The sequence below is a fragment of the Delphinus delphis genome, chromosome 5 (assembly GCF_949987515.2).
Source record: "Delphinus delphis chromosome 5, mDelDel1.2, whole genome shotgun sequence".
In the NCBI taxonomy this organism is placed as follows: domain Eukaryota; kingdom Metazoa; phylum Chordata; class Mammalia; order Artiodactyla; family Delphinidae; genus Delphinus; species Delphinus delphis.
The window spans coordinates 44990177-45008518 of record NC_082687.1 but is presented as its reverse complement, the minus strand read 5'-3'; the positions used below and the strand labels follow the sequence as shown (position 1 = coordinate 45008518).

Here is an 18342-nt window from a genome sequence, read left to right as displayed (position 1 = left end):
ACCTATTCACATTCCCACCAGCAGTGCAAGAGTGTTCCCTTTTCTCCACACCCTCTCCAGCATTTATTGCTTCTAGATTTTTTGATGATGGCCATTCTGACTGGTGTGAGATGTCTCATTGTAGTTTTGATTTGCATTTCTCTAATGATTAGTGATGTTGAGCATTCTTTCATGTGTTTGTTGGCAGTCTGTATATCTTCTTTGGAGAAATGTCTATTTAGGTCTTCTGCCCATTTTTGGATTGGGTTGTTTGTTTTCTTGTTATTGAGCTGCATGAGCTGCTTATAAATTTTGGAGATTAATCCTTTGTCAGTTGCTTCATTTGCAAATATTTTCTCCCATTCTGAGGGTTGTCTTTCGGTCTTGTTTATGGTTTCCTTTGCTGTGCAAAAGCTTTGAAGTTTCATTAGGTCCCATTTGTTTATTTTTGTTTTTATTTCTGTTTCTCTAGGAGGTGGGTCAAAAAGGACCTTACTGTGATTTATGTCATAGAGTGTTCTGCCTATGTTTTCCTCTAAGAGTTTGGTAGTTTCTGGCCTTACATTTAGGTCTTTAATCCATTTTGAGCTTATTTTTGTGTATGGTGTTAGGGAGTGATCTAATCTCATACTTTTACATGTACCTGTCCAGTTTTCCCAGCACCACTTATTGAAGAGGCTGTCCTTTCTCCACTGTACATTCCTACCTCCTTCATCAAAGATAAGGTGACCATATGTACATGGGTTTATTTCTGGGCTTTCTATCCTGTTCCATTGATCTATCTTTCTGTTTTTGTGCCAGTACCATACTGTCTTGATTACTGTAGCTTTGTAGTATAGTCTGAAGTCAGGGAGCCTGATTCATCCAGCTCCGTTTTTTGTTCTCAAGATTGCTTTGGCAATTCGGGGTCTTTTGTGTTTCCATACAAATTGTGAAATTTTTTGTTCTAGTTCTGTGAAAAATGCCAGTGGTAGTTTGATAGGGATTGCATTGAATCTGTAGATTGCTTTGGGTAGTAGAGTCATTATCACAGTGTTGATTTTTCCAATCCAAGAACATGGTATATCTCTCCATCTATTTGTATCATCTTTAATTTCTTTCATCAGTGTCTTATAGTTTTCTGCATACAGCTCTTTTGTCTCCTTAGGTAGGTTTATTCATAGATATTTTATTCTTTTTATTGCAATGGTAAATGGGAGTGTTTTCTTGATTTCACTTTCAGATTTTTCATCATTAGTGTATAGGAGTGCCAGAGATTTCTGTGCATTAATTTTGTATCCTGCTACTTTACCAAATTCATTGATTAGCTCTAGTAGTTTTCTGGTAGCATCTTTAGGATTCTCTATGTGTACTATCATGTCATCTGCAAACAGTGACAGCTTTACTTCTTCTTTTCTGATTTGGATTCCTTTTATTTCCTTTTCTTCTCTGATTGCTGTGGCTAAAACTTCCAAAACTATGTTGAATAAGAGTGGTGAGAGTGGGCAACCTTGCCTTGTTCCTGATCTTAGTGGAAATGCTTTCCATTTTTCACCATTGAGGACGATGTTGGCTGTGTGTTTGTCATATATGGCCTTTATTATGTTGAGGAAAGTTCCCTCTATGCCTACTTTCTGCAGGGTTTTTATCATAAATGGGTGTTGAATTTTGTCAAAAGCTTTCTCTGCATCTGTTGAGATGATCATATGGTTTTTCTCCTTCAATTTGTTAATATGGTGTATCACATTGATTGATTTGTGTATATTGAAGAACCTTTGCATCCGTGGGATAAATCCCACTTGATAATGGTGTGTGATCCTTTTAATGTGCTGTTGGATTATGTTTGCTAGTGTTTTGTTGAGGATTTTTGCATCTATGTTCATCAGTGATATTGGCCTGTAGTTTTCTTTCTTTGTGACATCCTTGTCTGGTTTTGGTATTAGGGTGATGGTGGCCTCGTAGAAAGAGTTTGGGAGTGTTCCTCCCTCTGCTATATTTTGGAAGAGTTTGAGAAGGATAGGTGTTAGCTCTTCTCTAAATGTTTGATAGAATTCGCCTGTGAAGCCATCTGGTCCTGGGCTTTTGTTTGTTGGAAGATTCTTTTTTTTTTTTTTAACATCTTTATTGGGGTATAATTGCTTAACAATGGTGTGTTAGTTTCTGCTTTATAACAAAGTGAATCAGTTATACATATATATATATGTTCCCATATCTCTTCCCTCTTGCGTCTCCCACCCTCCCACCCTCCCTATCCCACCCCTCTGTTGGAAGATTTTTAATCACAGTTTCAACTTCAGTGCTTGTGACTGGTCTGTTCATATTTTTATTTCTTCCTGATTCAGTCTTGGCAGGTTGTGCATTTCTAAGAATTTGTCCATTTCTTCCACATTGTCCATTTTATTGGCATAGGGTTGCTTCTAGTAATCTCTCATGATCGTTTGTATTTCTGCAGTGTCAGTTGTTACGTCTCCTTTTTCATTTCTAAATCTATTCATTTGAGTCTTCTCCCTTTTTCTCTTGATGAGTCTGGCTAATGGTTTATCAATTTTGTTTATCAAAGAACCAGCTTTTAGTTTTATTGATCTTTGCTATCATTTCCTTCATTTCTTTTTCATTTATTTCTGATCTGATTTTTATGATTTCTTTCCTTCTGCTAACTTTGGGGTTTTTTTGTTCTTCTTTCTCTAATTGCCTTAGGTGCAATGTTAGGTTTTTTATTCGAGATATTTCCTGTTTCTTAAGTTAGGATTGTATTGCTATAAACTTCCCTCTTACAACTGCTTTTGCTGCATCCGATAGGTTTTGGGTCGTCGTGTCTCCATTGTCATTTGTTTGTAGGTATTTTTTGATTTCCTCTTTGATTTCTTCAGTGATCACTTCGTTATTAAGTAGTGTATTGTTTAGCTTCCATGTGTTTGTATTTTTTAGAGATGTTTTCCTGTAATTGATATCTAGTTTTATAGCATTGTGATCGGAAAAGATACCTGATACAATTTCAATTTTCTTAAATTTACCGAGGCTTGATTTGTGACCCAAGATATGATCTGTCCTGGAGAATGTTCCATGAGCACTTGAGAAAAATGTGTATTCTGTTGTTTTTGGATGGAATGTCCTATAAATATCAATTAAGTCCATCTTGTTTAATGTATCATTTAAAGCTTGTGTTTCCTTATTTATTTTCATTTTGGATGATCTGTCCATTGGTGAAACTGGGCTGTTAAAGTCCCCTACTATGAATGTGTTACTGTCCATTTCCCCTTTATGGCTGTTAGTATTTGCCTTATGTTTTGGGGTGCTCCTATGTTGGGTGCATAAATATTTACAATTGTTATATCTTCTTCTTGGATCGATTCCTTGATCATTATGTAGTGTCCTTCTTTGTCTCTTCTAATAGTCTTTATTTTAAGTCTATTTTGTCTGATATGAGAATTGTTACTCCAGCTTTCTTTTGGTTTCCATTTGCATGAAATATCTTTTTCCATCCCCTTACTTTCAGTCTGTATGTGTCTCTAGGTCTGAAGTGGGTCTCTTGTAGACAGCAAATATATGGGTCTTGTTTTTGTATCCATTCAGCCAATCTGTGTCTTTTGGTGGGAGCATTTAGTCCATTTACATTAAAGGTAATTATCGATATGTATGTTCCTATTCCCATTTTCTAAATTGTTTTGGGTTCATTATTGTAGGTCTTTTCCTTTTCTTGTGTTTCTTGCCCAGAGAAGTTCCTTTAGCATTTGTTGTAAAGCTGGTTTGGTGGTGCTGAACTCTCTCAGCTTTTGCTTGTCTGTAAAGGTTTCAGTTTCTCCATCAAATCTGAATGAGATCCTCGCTGGGTAGAGTAATCTTGGTTGCAGGTTTTTCTCCTTCATCACTTTAATTATGTCTTGCCAGTCCCTATTGACTTGCAGAGTTTCTGCTGAAAGATCAGCTGTTAACCTTATGGGGATTCCCTTGTGTGTTATTTGTTGTTTTTCCCTTGCTGCTTTTAATATGTTTTCTTTGTATTTAATTTTTGACAGTTTGATTAATATGTGTCTTGGCGTATTTCTCCTTGGATTTATCCTGTATGGGACTCTCTGTGCTTCCTGGACTTGATTAACTATTTCCTTTCCCATATTAGGGAAGTTTTCAACTATAATCTCTTCCTATATTTTCTCATTCCCTTTCTTTTTCTCTTCTTCTTCTGGAACCCCTTAATTTGAATGTTGATGCGTTTAATGTTGTCCCAGAGGTCTCTGAGACTGTCCTCAGTTCTTTTTATTCGTTTTTCTTTATTCTGCTCTGCAATAGTTATTCCCACTATTTTATCTTCCAGGTCACTTATCCATTCTTCTGCCTCAGTTTTTCTGCTATTGATCCCATCTAGCGTATATTTAATTTCATTTATTGTGTTCTTCATCGTTGCTTGTTTCATCTTTAATTCTTCTAGGTCCTTGTTAAATGTTTCTTGTATTTTGTCTATTGTATTTCCAAGATTTTGGATCATCTTTACTATCATTACTCTGAATTCTTTTTCAGGTAGACTGCCTATTTCCTCTTCATTTTTTAGGTCTGGTGCTTTTTTATCTTGCTTCTTCATCTGCTATGTTTTTCTGTCTTCTCATTTTGCTTATCTTACTGTGTATGGGGGTCTCCTTTTTGCAGGCTGCAGGTTCGTAGTTCCCGTTGTTTTTGGTGTCTGTCCCCAGTGGCTATAGTTGGTTCAGTGGGTTGTGTAGGCTTCCTGGTGGAGGGGACTAGTGCCTGTGTTCTGGTGGATGAGGCGGGATCTTGTCTTTCTGGTGGGCATGTCCACGTCTGGTGGTGTGTTTTGGGGTGTCTGTGGACTTATTATGATTTTAGGCAGCCTCTCTGCTAATGGATGGGGTTGTGTTCATGTCTTGCTAGTTATTTGGCGTAGGGTGTCCAGCACTGTAGCTTGCTGGTCATTGAGTGAAGCTCGGTGCCTGTGTTGAGTTGGAGATCTCTGGGAGATTTTCACCGTTTGATATTATGTGGAGCTGGGAGGTCTCTTGTGGACCAGTGTCCTGAAGTTGGCTCTCCCATCTCAGAGGCACAGCACTGACTCCTGGCTGGAGCACCAAGAGCCTTTCATCCACACGGCTCAGAATAAAAGGGAGAAAAAGTAGAAAGAAAGAGAAAGAGAGAGAGAGAAAGAAAGAAAGAAAAGAAGGAAAGGAAGAAAGGAGGGAGGGAGGGAGGAAGGAAAGAAAAAAGATAAAATAAAGTTATTAAAATAAAAGTAATTATTAAGAAAGAAAATTTTTTTAAAGAAAAAGAAAAAGCGGACGGATAGAACCCTAGGACAAATGGTGGAAGCAAAGCTGTACAGACAAAATCTCACACAGAAGCATACACATACACACTCACAAAAAGAGGAAAAGGGGAAAAAATCATAAATCTTTCTCTCAAAGTCCACCTCCTCGATTTGGGATGATTGGTTGTCTATTGAGGTTTTCCACAGATGCAGGGTGCATCAAGTTGATTGTGGAGATTTAATCCACTGCTCCTGAGGATGCTGGGAGAGATTTCCCTTTCTCTTCTTTTTTCACACAGCTCCCGGGGTTCAGCTTTGGATTTGGCCCCATCTGTTCGTGTAGGTCGTCGGAGGGCGTCTGTTCTTCGCTCAGACAGGTTGGGGTTAAAGGAGCAGCTGCTTTGGGGACTCTGCCTCACTCAAGCCGGCGGGAGGGAGGGGTACAGAGTGCAGGGCGAGCCTGCAGCGGCAGAGGCCGGCGTGACGTTGCAGCAGCCTGAGGCCCGCCGTGCGTTCTCCCGGGGAAGTTTTCCCTGGATCCCGGGAACCTGGCAGTGGTGGGCTGCACAGGCTCCCCGGAAGGGGGTGTGGATAGTGAGCTGTGCTCGCACACAGGCTTCTTGGCGTGGCAGCAGCAGCCTTAGCGTCTCATGTCCGTCTCTGGGGTCCGTGCTTATAGCCGCGGCTCGCGCCTGTCTCTGGAGCTCTGTTAAGCAGCGCTCTTAATCCCCTCTCCTCCTGCACCAGGAAACAAAGAGGGAAGGAAAAGTCTCTTGCCTCTTCGGCTGCTATAGACCTTTTCCGGGACTCCCTCCCGGCTAGCCGCGGTGCACTAACCCCCTGCAGGCGATGTTCACGCCGCCAACCCCAGTCCTCTCCTTGGCGCTCCGACTGAAGCCCGAGCCTCAGCTCGCAGCCCCGCCCGCCCCGGCGGGTGAGCAGACAAGCCTCTCGGGCTGGTGAGTGCCGGTCGGCACTGAGCCTCTGTGCGGGTATCTCCCCACTTTGCCCTCCGCACCCCTGTTGCTGCGCTCTCCTCCATGGCTCCAATGCTCCCGCCCTCCACTACCCGCAGTCTCCGCCTTGGAAGGGGCTTCTAGTGTGTGGAAACCTTTCCTGCTTCACAGCTCCCTCCCACTGGTGCAGGTCCCATCCCTATCCTTTTGTCTCTGTTTATTCTTTTTTCTTTTGCCCTACCCAGGTACGTGGGGGGTTTCTTGCCTTTTGGGAGGTCTGAGGTCTTCTGCCAGCCTTCAGTAGGTGTTCTGTAGGAGTTGTTCCACGTGTAGATGTATTTCTGGTGTATCTGTGGGGAAGAAGGGGATCTCCATGTCTTACTCTTCCGCCATCTTCCCCTTCCGCCATCTTCCCCTTGTCCCCTATATTTCTTAAATGACTTTGGGTTTTAAGCACATTCTCTAAAAGCTTATACATTTACCATTTCTCAGCACAAAAGGATGACTTCATTTTTCCTTGAGAATGTCGTGCACAATCCATGTAAATCTGGACCAAACAGCTGGGTACCATAGCCTAGCCAAGTTGACCCTTGAAATTAACCGTCCCATTTGTTGTCTGCCTTTGTGTGAAAACATCCGTTGCTAGCATCCATCCTTTTCCTAGCTCATCCCAGTTCAGGTTGAGTGCTAATATTGTGATGACTCTATCAAGAGTTTAGAAACTTCCCTTACTCCTCCCCAAAGTATTTGAGTAGCACGTCAATTGTTTGAGGACCAGAGGATGAGGAAGTATAGAAAGGAGGACAAAGCCTTCACTAAGCGACTTGTGAACTGTGAGCTCTTGGTTTAGAGGACCTACAGTGTGCTGGGCCCAGGACGGTGCCTGCTTTGGGCGCTCACAGTCTGGTCCAGCCAGGATAACAGGAATGTAGATGAGTGCAGTGAAGCGTGGCAGTGTATGCAGGACACAGTAGGGTCACTGAGAAGCCATGAGGAGCTGTACCTGAGTGGAGGGTTCAGTGTGCAGGATTAAGGGTTAGGAAGTGATTTGTTCTTGAGGTTGAGGCTTGAAAGAAGTGTATTGCTTTGTAAGCTCTCTTTGGGGGAGTCACGGAGAAGCAGGGATCCAGGTAGAGGGTAAGCTGTGAGGTCAGATAAGGGAGCCTGGGGCTGTCCAATGGCTTGACCAACTAGAGTGGATGAAAGTCTCAGAACTGTGAGATTTCCCGAGGCCAGGGAGAGAGGCGAGCGCCAGACGATGGGGTCTGTACTTTATCCCATCAGAGGTAAAGGTGAGCCATGGAATAGATGAGCATTGGTGGATGTAGTAGCAAAGAACTGGGAAGTGAAGTGTGAGGTGCTGATAGTATCTAGTGGCACAAGCTGCTCTTAGGATGCTGGTTAGTGCTAGTCTAAGTGTCATTTTCCTGTGAACATGCTCCAATGGTGTCTGCTAGTTAACAGCAAAGAGAAACCTCAAGTCTGAGAGCAGCTTGTCCTCCTGAGGTTTCAGTCCAATCGATTGTTTTTCTCTGGGTATTGACAGCTCCCTGCTGCATGCCCTTGTCTTTGGCTACGTGGTTTGACTGTGGTGACATGGATTAGACTGTATTGCCTCTCCGGGTTTAATCAATGCCCAGCAAGCACCGTGTGTATCCGTGACTTTCCTTTGCCTTTTAATTGTTCAGGGTGTAGCGCTGTTGATGGTACCAAGTTTTTGTGCTCGTACCTTGACTGATCAGTTTTTAACTCAGAGCTTATTCTTCTTTGCAGGATGCCACCGTTTGGAAGCCTGATTCATGCCAGAACTGCCGTTGCCATGGTGATATCATTATCTGCAAACCTGCTGTTTGCAGAAACCCTCAGTGTGCCTTTGAGAAGGTATGGTATCCTAACTGTTTTCTAAATGTAAAGTCAGGGAATGGTAGGGTGTTTGCATTTTTTCGGTCATCTGGTTTTGACATTTATCCCAATCTCTAATTGCAAGGTTTAGGAAATATAGGAGAGAATTTTAACATATTGTATCTAAGAATATCTTAATTCCTGTTTATTGGGCATTTACTCTGGACCAGGGGCACTCAAGGTTAATACTTAAAGGTTTTTTTTTTTTAAATTTTTTTTAAAGAAGATGTTGGGGATAGGAGTTTATTAATTAATTGATTTATTTTTGCTGTGTTGGGTCTTCGTTTCTGTGCGAGGGCTCTCTCTAGTTGTGGCAAGCGGGGACCACTCTTCATCGTGGTGTGCGGGCCTCTCACTATCGCGGCCTCTCTTGCTGCGGAGCACGAGTTCCAGACGCGCAGGCTCGTTAGTTGTGGCTCACAGGCCTAGTTGCTCCGTGGCATGTGGGATCCTCCCAGACCAGGGCTCGAACCTGTGTCCCCTGCATTAGCAGGCAGATTCTCAACCACTGTGCCACCAGGGAAGCCCAAAACTTAAAGGTTTTATAGTGTTATCCCATTTAATATTATGTGGGGTAGGTATCTTTATCCCCACTTTACAGATGAGGAAAGTGAAGCCTGGAGATTTTAGGCAACCTAATAGGATTATGCAGTTAATAAACTGTTGCCCAGAGATCTTCCCTGGGTCTGACAGATGCCACAGCTACTGATACTAACCACGACATTTTACAAGCCATTGAACTCACTGAAAGTCAGAATTGACTTCTCAAAGATGATTTTCTAAAGACATTATTTGTTGTGCAACTGATTGTATCATCATGCTGTTGTTGGGCTACCTAGGATCATAGGATAGGGTTTGACTCAAGAAATCTCCTGGTATTTAACCAAACGTGTGAGGGATAGTTCTTCCTTTTCCTTTGTTAAACTTTTTCATTTTTTTGACTACACATCTATTCTGTTAGAATTTTGTTTTTCCACGTGCTGACTCTTTTCTTTTTAAAGTGAATCTACTTACAAAAAAAGGCTTAAGCTTCAAATTTGAACATTTGAAACCCCCTGGAGAAGACCAATTATTTTCTTTAAAAAGCTTTCTGTCAATTTCACAAGCACAGTTTATTTTTCTAGTTTTATCTCTCCCCACCCCATAATAAATAATCTTGAGTCTTTATGCCGTCTAATGCTAAGAAGTTTCTGTTTGTTTCTAACATGGGAGTGAAGGTTCTGTATACCTTTAAGGGTATTTCTCAATTTCTGCATGGGTATATTTCTGAGAAGCTGCATGTACGTCAAATGTTGGTAAATTTGATAATATTTCGCTGTATGTCGTCAGGCTATTTCTGGAGTAACCACTCCTAAAAGATCTCTGTTTTGCTTGCTGAGTAAATCTGGGCTGGTTTTGTAAGGACCATGAAGACATGCCCTCCTCCACTCCACGTGAATAATTATGGCATCATGGAAGAAGCACTGAATTAAATGTTAGAAGACATAGGCGGTATTGCTGAAAGCTAAATGTGTTCTATACCAGGAGTCAGCAGACTAAATGTGGCCTCTACCTGTTTTTGCATGACTTGTGAACAAAGAATGGTTTTTACATTTTTCAGTAGTTGGAAAAAAACAGCAGAGAACAGTATTTTATGATGTGAAAATTGTATGAAATCAAGTTTCAGTATCCATAAATAAAGTTTTATTGAAACACAGGCACACTCACTTATTTATTGTCTACAGCTGCTTTTGTGGTACAATGACAGAGTTGTGTAGTTGTGATGTAGACCATATGTGGCCCCCAAAGGCTAAAATATTTACCATCTGGCCCTTTATAGAAAAAGTTTCTGACCCTTGTTCTATACCAAGTGTGATTTTGTCCATTCCTAATTTGTTCTTCTGATTTTTCTCAGTAAATGAAAACTCCCTTCTCCCAGTCGCTCAGGCCAGTAAACTTAGTATCATCCTCCCCACTTTCTCCCACATCCCACATCCAGTACATTAGCAAATCCTCCAGCTTTTCCTTCATGAAACAATACACTGCAGATGCAACTTCTCTGCTTTTACTCTGGTTCAGCCTATTATCTTTTTTTTTTTTTTTTTTGCGGTATGCGGGCCTCTCACTGTTGTGGCCTCTCCCATTTCAGAGCACAGGCTCTGGACGCGCAGGCTCAGCGGCCATGGCTCACGGGCCCAGCCGTTCCGCGGCATGTGGGATCTTCCTGGACCGGGGCACGAACCTGTGTCCCCTGCATCGGCAGGCGGACTCTCAACCACTGCGCCACCAGGGAAGCCCTATTATCTTTTATTTATTTATTTATTTTTGCCTGCATTCTCCCTGTATCCTCTTAACTTGTTTCACTCTTTCTGTCCTTGCCTTTTTCACTGTAATCTTGATATAGCAGCCAGGGTGATCCTATTAAAATTTAAGTCATCATGTTGCTTCTCTCCTTAAACCCCCCCAATAGCTCTTGATGGCTTCTCTTCTCACTTTGAGTAACTCCAAAGTACTGCTGTACCCTCTGATTAATTGACTAGTCTCCCCGCTCCCTCTGCTTCAGACACCAAGCCTGCTTGCTATTCCCTGGATTTGTGCCAGGCATACTTCTGCCATTAGGGCCTTTGCACCCTGCTGTTCCCATTGAAATTATCTGTCTATCTATCTATCTATTATCTATCTATCTAGTCTATCTATTTTGACCCTTTACTTCCTTTAAGTCTTTCTCGAATGCCATTCTTTTGAAATTGCAATTCTCCACCCCTTACCACACATTTCCTACTCATTTTCCATGCTTTATTTTTCTTCTTGGCACTAACTACTGTCTGACATACTCTATATTTTACTGATAGTTCTTGTTTACTATCTCTTTTATTCACCGTGTATCCTCAGCACCTACAATTGCACCTGATACATGGTAGGCACTCAATAATTATCTTGTGACTGAATGAATGAATACATGAGAAATGAAGCTAGAGAATTGGTAAGTTCAAGGTTATGGAGAGCCTTGTATGCTGTACTGTGGAGCTTGGAATTTTATTTTTAAGGTGATAGAATACTAATGAAGGCATGTGGGTAGAATGGCCAGCTTTTCTTTTTGAAAGATCTTTCTGGTTTTTCAAGGGTAATGCGTAATATTGGAGATGAGGAGATCAGTTCAGAGGCTGTAGGAATAGTCCAGATGAGAGGATGAGTACCTGAATCGGGTCACTGGTCTTGTAGGGATCAAGAGGAAGGGCAGCCTCAGTAAGTGCTTAGGGGATACATCAGCAGAACTGAATGAAGGTACGAGGGTGAGAGAAAGGAAAAGAAAAGGTGACTCACATATTTATGGCTTGATGACTCATTGGCTAGCTGAGCCAGGTGGATATGTCCAAAAGGCAGCTGGATGTCTGAGTCTAAAGCTTAGAGGAGAAGACAGAGTTGGAGATATAATGTGGGTATCATTAGCAGGGAGACAGTAGTGTAAACCTTTTGAATTAATGAGCTCATCCAAAGAGATTGTGTGAGAAAAGAACACAAGACCAAGGGTGGAATTTGGGGAGCACCGTCATTTAAGGGGAGGTGAACATAAAAAAATGGGAACTTAGGAAGATTAAGGAGACATGGTCAGAGAGATAAGGAGTAAGAAATGATCAGAGAAGAGAGCAGTGTTGTGGTAGCCAGGAGAGGAGGGAGTTTCCAGAAGGAGTTTGTATCAACAGTGTTGATCCCAGGTAAGGAAGTAAGTGGGAGGAGAATTTAATATGATCCATTGAATTTGGCAACATGTAGGCCACTGGCGGCCACACTGAAGTTGGTGTCATTGAAGTGATGGGACTGTATGCAGAGGCTCGAGGAGTGAATGGGAAGTGGGCAAAGGAAGGCCAAGTATATAGGCTCCTCCCAGGGAGCTTCACTGAGAATGGAAGAAAGAAATGGGATGTTAGGCAGACACCACCACATCCGTGAAGTGTCTTTGAACCTCCCATCCCCAGCCATCGAGCCTCTTGGGTGTTGTTGTGTGCTTTGTGTTGCCCTTTTTACAGCCCTTGACCAGACTGCAAATGCTTGTTTATTTGTCTGCTGAAGATGCTTAGTCAATATTTTTAGAATAACCAAACAAGGGAAGGGAGAAGGTTTTGTTTTGGCTTTTGATATTGCTATGAAAGAGACATGATCACCTTGAGAGGGAAAGGGGGCTGACCTAGAAGAGAGAGAGAAGTTGAAGATATGGGGGATGGGGGAGACAGAGCGACAGAATGATAGAACTGGAAGAGGCCTTTAAAATGGATTTAGTCAGGCTTTCTCATTTTATAGACAAAGAAACAGACTTTTAGTTGTTTAGTCACTTGCTCAAAGATACAGAGCTGGGGGGCTTCCCTAGTGGCGCAGTGCTTGGGAGTCCACCTGCCAAGGCAGGGGACACGGGTTCGAGCCCCGGTCTGGGGGGATCTCACATGCCGCAGAGCAGCTGAGCCCGTGCGCCACAGCTGCTGGGGCCTGCGCGCCTGGAGCCCGTGCTCCGCAACGGGGGAGGCCACCGCGGTGAGAGGCCTGCGCACCGCGGCAAGGAGTGGCCCCTGCTCGCCGCAACTGGGGAGGGCCCACGTGCAGCGATGAAGACCCAACACAGCCAAAAAAAAAAAAAAAAAAGATACAGAGCTAGACAGTGGTGGCACAGCCATAGCAAGAACCTTAGTCTCTGGCTCATGAGCCAGTGTAATTTCTACTCCACCATGTCTTTCCTTGTGTATCTCAGGAATATGTGTTGTTATTTGCACCTGCTGGGTACACTTATATTAGCTCATGGCACAAGTGAATGAATCACCATTGTATCCTAAACTAAATTATTACTGTTATTAATAGTAACTTGGGTTCCTATCATTTTAAAAAATTTTTAAAAAGCCCTTTTACAATGTATGTTTTGCTCATGGATTGACTGGAAATAACCAAGTGTCAATGGTAGTTCTGCTAGATATTCGTATCTATCTATCATCTATCTGTTCATCCTATTAACCATATATAATAGATTCTGTATTCATATCCTATATCCATATAGAATAGCTAGCTATAGAGTTAGATAAATAAGGTCAGAGAGAGAGACAGAGACAGAGAACGACTGAGAGGAAGAGAACAGAGGCATTTAGAACATTGACTATCTAACCCGGCCCTGTCAGAACCAATCTTCAGGATCTCTGAATAACATATATACAAAGAGGACAATGCCATGCAAAGGGGCACTGTATTACATTGTGGGGTTTCGGCCGCAAACTTCAATGTAGATAGGAATAGTGTTTACCTAATCAAACTGTTGTGAGAGATTATATATATATACACGACATATATCTACGTATATGTATACATGCACACACACACGTACGCTTAGAAGAGTACCTGGCTATTCCAAGTACTCAGTTTTAGCTGTAATTATCACATGATCATCATCGTTATTGTTGGTTCGTTTAGATCCTAGGCAAGCAATCTTCATTGATGTCTCTTGCCCAAGTGGCCACTTCCTAACGCTCCCAGTGCAAAGCCTGCAGGGAAATAGGCTTATGTGTTCCCTGCAGCCCACAGCTCACAAGGCTATGCAAGGTTACATGGTTAGGTAGCAAGAACTCCCTGTCTTTCTTTCTCCAAGTGCCACATGCAGAATTCTTTGCTCCTCCTGTAGCCCCAAATCATGTTCCAACAGAAGTACAATAGGTAGATGCAAGATAGGGAACATCCACTCCCAAATAAAGAATATCATATCTATAAAATGAGTTTTGAGGGCCAAATCTGAAGACCAGTTTTTATATGAATCAAAGACAGCTAATTTGGGGGCACAAAATATCTCTTGAAGTCCTCAATTTTGTCTGCCCTTCTCCCTCGCTCCCTGCTTCCGTATTAGAATACAAACAACACTTGGATTATCTCATTTTCTATCCGGATGCTTAGTCGTAATTAGGGTAATGTATTTTCTATATTTACTCTCTTAGTGGAAGTTAGACAAGTGTGGGTTCTACTCGGGGTTCAGAGGGCACTTTTGTGAATAGTCATAAATGTTGCACCATATGTACCATTTTATAAAATCCCATATCATATAAGTTTTATCCTTTATTAAGCAAATAAGAATTTGGTGATCACTGTTACTGATGTATTTATCTGTTTAGTGGATTAACAGTTGTGAAATAGTAGTCCCATTTCCCACCCACTCTTGAGGATGTAGTTCTGTACAATTAACATTCTCTTGTAGGTACAATTCTTTTTAATGGAAGCAGCCCCAAATAACAAAGAAACATTATGACTTACATAATTTTTTGAATCTACCAGCTGAATTCTTTGTAGGCTTTTATTCTGTGGACAAGTCATGATTTCCTGGTTAATTCAGGATCTCCTACCATTTTCGATCAAAATCACTAATTACCCCTTCTGCCACATCTCTGGACTTGAGGAAATGCTAAGTGGAAGAGCAGGTTGAGTCAGAGGGTCTAATAGAAGGATTGGGTCCCAAAGACACATGTATGTGCCATAGTTTTAATAATCTTGGATAAACAGATCCTTCACAGTGGCAAATAGATGGTTAGTTAACATGTGACAACTTCCCAATAAATCCTAAGGTATCACGTGGAGGCCCATTCCCTGGATAGTGTCAGGTATTGATAGGAAACACAATTGCAATTATAGAAACCCTGGTAAACAATGTAGATCTTTATTGGAGCCCAGGAATCCTATCCAGCTCCCCACAGTACACGTGCAACCTCCACAGCCATGCTGTTGCCTCTCCCCCCTCTGTCCTTCCCTCACCTGCCCCTTGTGCTTTGCTACTCTGTGTCTCAGGTCAAAGTGAACATTAGAACTTTAGCTCCCCCCCAGCTGGCTCCATCAGGCATCTATAGGCTGTTAGAAGACCTGCCAGCTCTGTGGCCCTGCCCGCGCAAGTCTTCTCTTCTCTGTTTTCGGGAAATAGAGCTCTTATCTCACCCCTACTGCTTTTCTGGTGCGACACTCAGATGGAGCATTTCTAGTGACTACAATTCTTCACTTCATTACATGTGAAAAGAGGTAGACAGTTTTCAAGGAAATTACTGTCACAAGGGGGTTCATGTTATCTTTGAGAGAAGCTCATCTTGACAGAGAGAATCCTTTTCGTTAGTGTGTTCTGTTTATCCTGTTTATTGTTGTCACCCGTGGAAACTCATGAGAGTTAGTGACTCTGATGTGACTGCTCGTTGCTGCTACTTTACACTGAGCTGTTTTTAAATGCTCAGGGGGAAGTGCTTCAAATACCCGCCAACCAGTGCTGCCCTGAGTGTGTGCTGAGGACTCCTGGATCTTGCCATCATGAAAAGAAAATTCACACGGTAAGTATCTTCTGACCCATGGTTGATTCAGTGTCTGTAGATCATTGACAAGGTAAAGCTGACAAGAGAGGATTTTTTTTCCCCTTTGTTTGGACGGTGGAGGACCTCAAGCTTATTTGACTTTCCGTGGGCATTTAGGTTTCTTGAATAAGATTAAAACTGTCCTATTTACTGTCCCATGTAAATATTTGTCAGTTGAATTCGTGTCTGTATAAAGAATAGTCTGAGAATGTTGATGATGAAGAAGTTGTAATGCTGAATAATAAAAGGGCCACCTTGCCTTTGTGTACCACATACATTTTTTCACTTGATTTTATAAACAACCCTGAGTAGGTGAGTAGAGCAGATGTTATTACTCCTGTGTTAAAGATGGAAAAGTAGAATTGCAAAGACTATAAGTTACTTGCCCCATATAGTACCAAATAAGTAGTGTAACCTGGCCTAGAGTCCTGGTCTTTTGTTCCTCATTCAGGGTGGAGTTTCTAAACTTCAGCACTATTAACACTTTAGGCTTTGTCGTGGGGACCATCCTCTGCATTATAGAAGGATTAGCAGCATCTCTAGCCTCTACCCACCAGTTTGTATCCTCTGAAGTCCTGACAACCAGAAATGTCTGTAGGCATGGCCACATTTCCCCTAGGGGGCAAAATGAAAATGCTCGCCTCCACCACATTTAGAACCACAGTACTAGAAATCAACCCTGAAGTTCTTTTATTATACTTTCTCATTCCAGGTCCTGTAGGATTAATTTAGAGATATTAAATACTGATGTAAAAGGACTATTGCAAGGTTTATAGTAGAAAGTATGAAAATGGGATCGCTACAATTCATCTCCACTCATGCCTACATGCTCCCCCGAGGCAGCAGGTGAAGTTGAATGTGTTAGAAAGAGGCTCTTTGCTTTAATCTTCATCTTCCACCTGATACAAAACTTTCCCCAAGTTCGTGTCTCTACCCATTCAGGAGAGAGCATAGGTTAGCCGGATTTGATATACCTACTCTAGGCTGCTATTCAGTGTGTGTACCTAAAACTCCGTGAGTACAGTGTGCTTTCCCCGTGGGACAGGATCACCTCACTTAAGCCACTGTCTCCACATTACCCGAGGAAGTCACTCTTTCACTTCTGCACAATGTATTGCTGAGTGATACCCAAGCAGGATCTGTACCTGCATACCACGTATCACCTTGTGCTGCTTGATCCAGTCTGCAGTATGTAGGGTGGTGGAAACTTCACACGCCACACAAGAGGATCCCTTGTGAATGTAAAGTGCTGAGGGGCAGATTGGTGACGGAATTAATGCCAGTTCATAATGGTTGGAACAGGTGTGTGGTTCAAGGTCAAAAACCTCAAACTGAATCTTTCAAGTGAAAGAGCCCTAGGATCCAAAATGAGGCCAGGATCTGGGGGAACAACAGACATCTCAAATAAGAGGTGGTTCCAGGAACATGAGACGTCAGAGTTCAATGACTCTGCATGGCCGCTCTAATGACACTTGTCATTTGCTTGCTTGTGTTATGTTCATGCACACGTGCAATCTTCTTATCTTGAATTAAGATTTCTGAGAACGTTGACAATATTTTGTCTACCTTCATAGTGAGCATCCTTGCCTCCCACCTAACCTGGTGAACTGTTCCCAGAGTAGGTGCTCAATAAACATCACGACTCAAACAATGAGTAAATCCCTTCTCCAGCTTATCCATGTCCTTGTCCCAAGGGCATGTTGGTCTTAGACCAACTAACCTGTGTGGCGGGCAGTTCAGGGACCACAGATCTGCTGATGGGTTAATTAGAAATCCGCTTGGTCTCCTACTTTTTCTGGAAGAGTTTAGAAAGTCCTTTTTCTCCCTGCCTCCCTTGCAATTCACCCCTTTGGCTCTGACACAGTCCATGGGACGCTCTAAACTGGGTAAGATCATGCCCATGCCTTGTTTTCCCATATGCAACTTTCAGAATGTACTCCCCTGAGAGTGTATAATTATATTTCTGGTACTTGATGTAACTGAGAAAATGGCTGAATTTCAGGAATTGTAGGGTTTTTTTTTTCTTTTTTTTTTTCTTTTTTTTTGCGGTACGTGGGCCTCTCACTGTTGTGGCCTCTCCTGTTGCGGAGCACAGGCTCCGGACGTGCAGGCTCAGCGGCCATGGCTCACGGGCCCAGCCGCTCCGCGGCATGTGTGATCCTCCTGGACCGGGGCACGAACCCGCGTCCCCTGCATCGGCAGGCGGACCCCCAACCACTGTGCCACCAGGGAAGCCCAGGAATTGTAGTTTGAAGGGAAAAAACTCTCTAGTGGTCTACTTCTTCAAATAGAAACAGAAGAATGATTTTTTTTTTTAAGTTGAGACAAAATCCTCGAATTTTAGTCTTAATAAAGTGAAACCGATCATGTTCCTTGTCTTCCTGTTCTTCTTTCCTCTCTTTCTTCACCTTTTTAGATTCTTGCCAAATTTTTCTTAATATTATTCATTTCCTTGAGTGGGTTAAATGCTTGTCTGGGTTGGGTCTGAATCTCCCCTTGTCCCTTGCGTCACTAGGTTTTTTCCTGAATCTTGGAGCCTTTTCTGTTTTGCGCCCTTGACTTGCTTGGGAAGCAGTTTCCAGAGCACCTTCCTCTTCTGCCAAACAGCGGTAATCCTCTCCTTAACCTCTGGCTTACATCCCATAGGACGAGTTATGGAGACTCTGTCCCGGTAGTTATGAAATAGTCTGGTGCTTTAAGAGCTTTGGAATGGTGAAGTGGAAGCTTTCCCCTAAAAGAGAGATTTAGAAGAGGCTTTAGGATAGAGCAAATGTGGTGGGAGGGGCATCTGTTAAAGTGACGCTCTCCCCAGAGAATAAAGTTGAAGAGAAGGAAAGTCAAAGGTGGGTTGAGCTCAGGACGGCATGGAGAGGCCACCTTTAATGAAACAGCCTCGCCTCACAAGGGGACCTCTTTTGCTGGCATTGTGGGCAGCACCTTGTAC

The 18342-nt window shown here is 42.6% G+C and overlaps 1 protein-coding gene across 1 annotated transcript in view; it reads left to right on the top strand.

The window, feature by feature from the left end:
* The window catches only part of FRAS1 (Fraser extracellular matrix complex subunit 1), a 464038-nt gene that overhangs the window by 169168 nt on the left and 276528 nt on the right, over positions 1 to 18342 (top strand). The window contains exons 3-4 of the mRNA XM_060012300.1: positions 7942 to 8049; positions 15285 to 15377. Of these exons, the coding sequence (XP_059868283.1) occupies positions 7942 to 8049; positions 15285 to 15377 (201 nt within the window). The remainder of the gene's footprint in view (positions 1 to 7941; positions 8050 to 15284; positions 15378 to 18342) is intronic.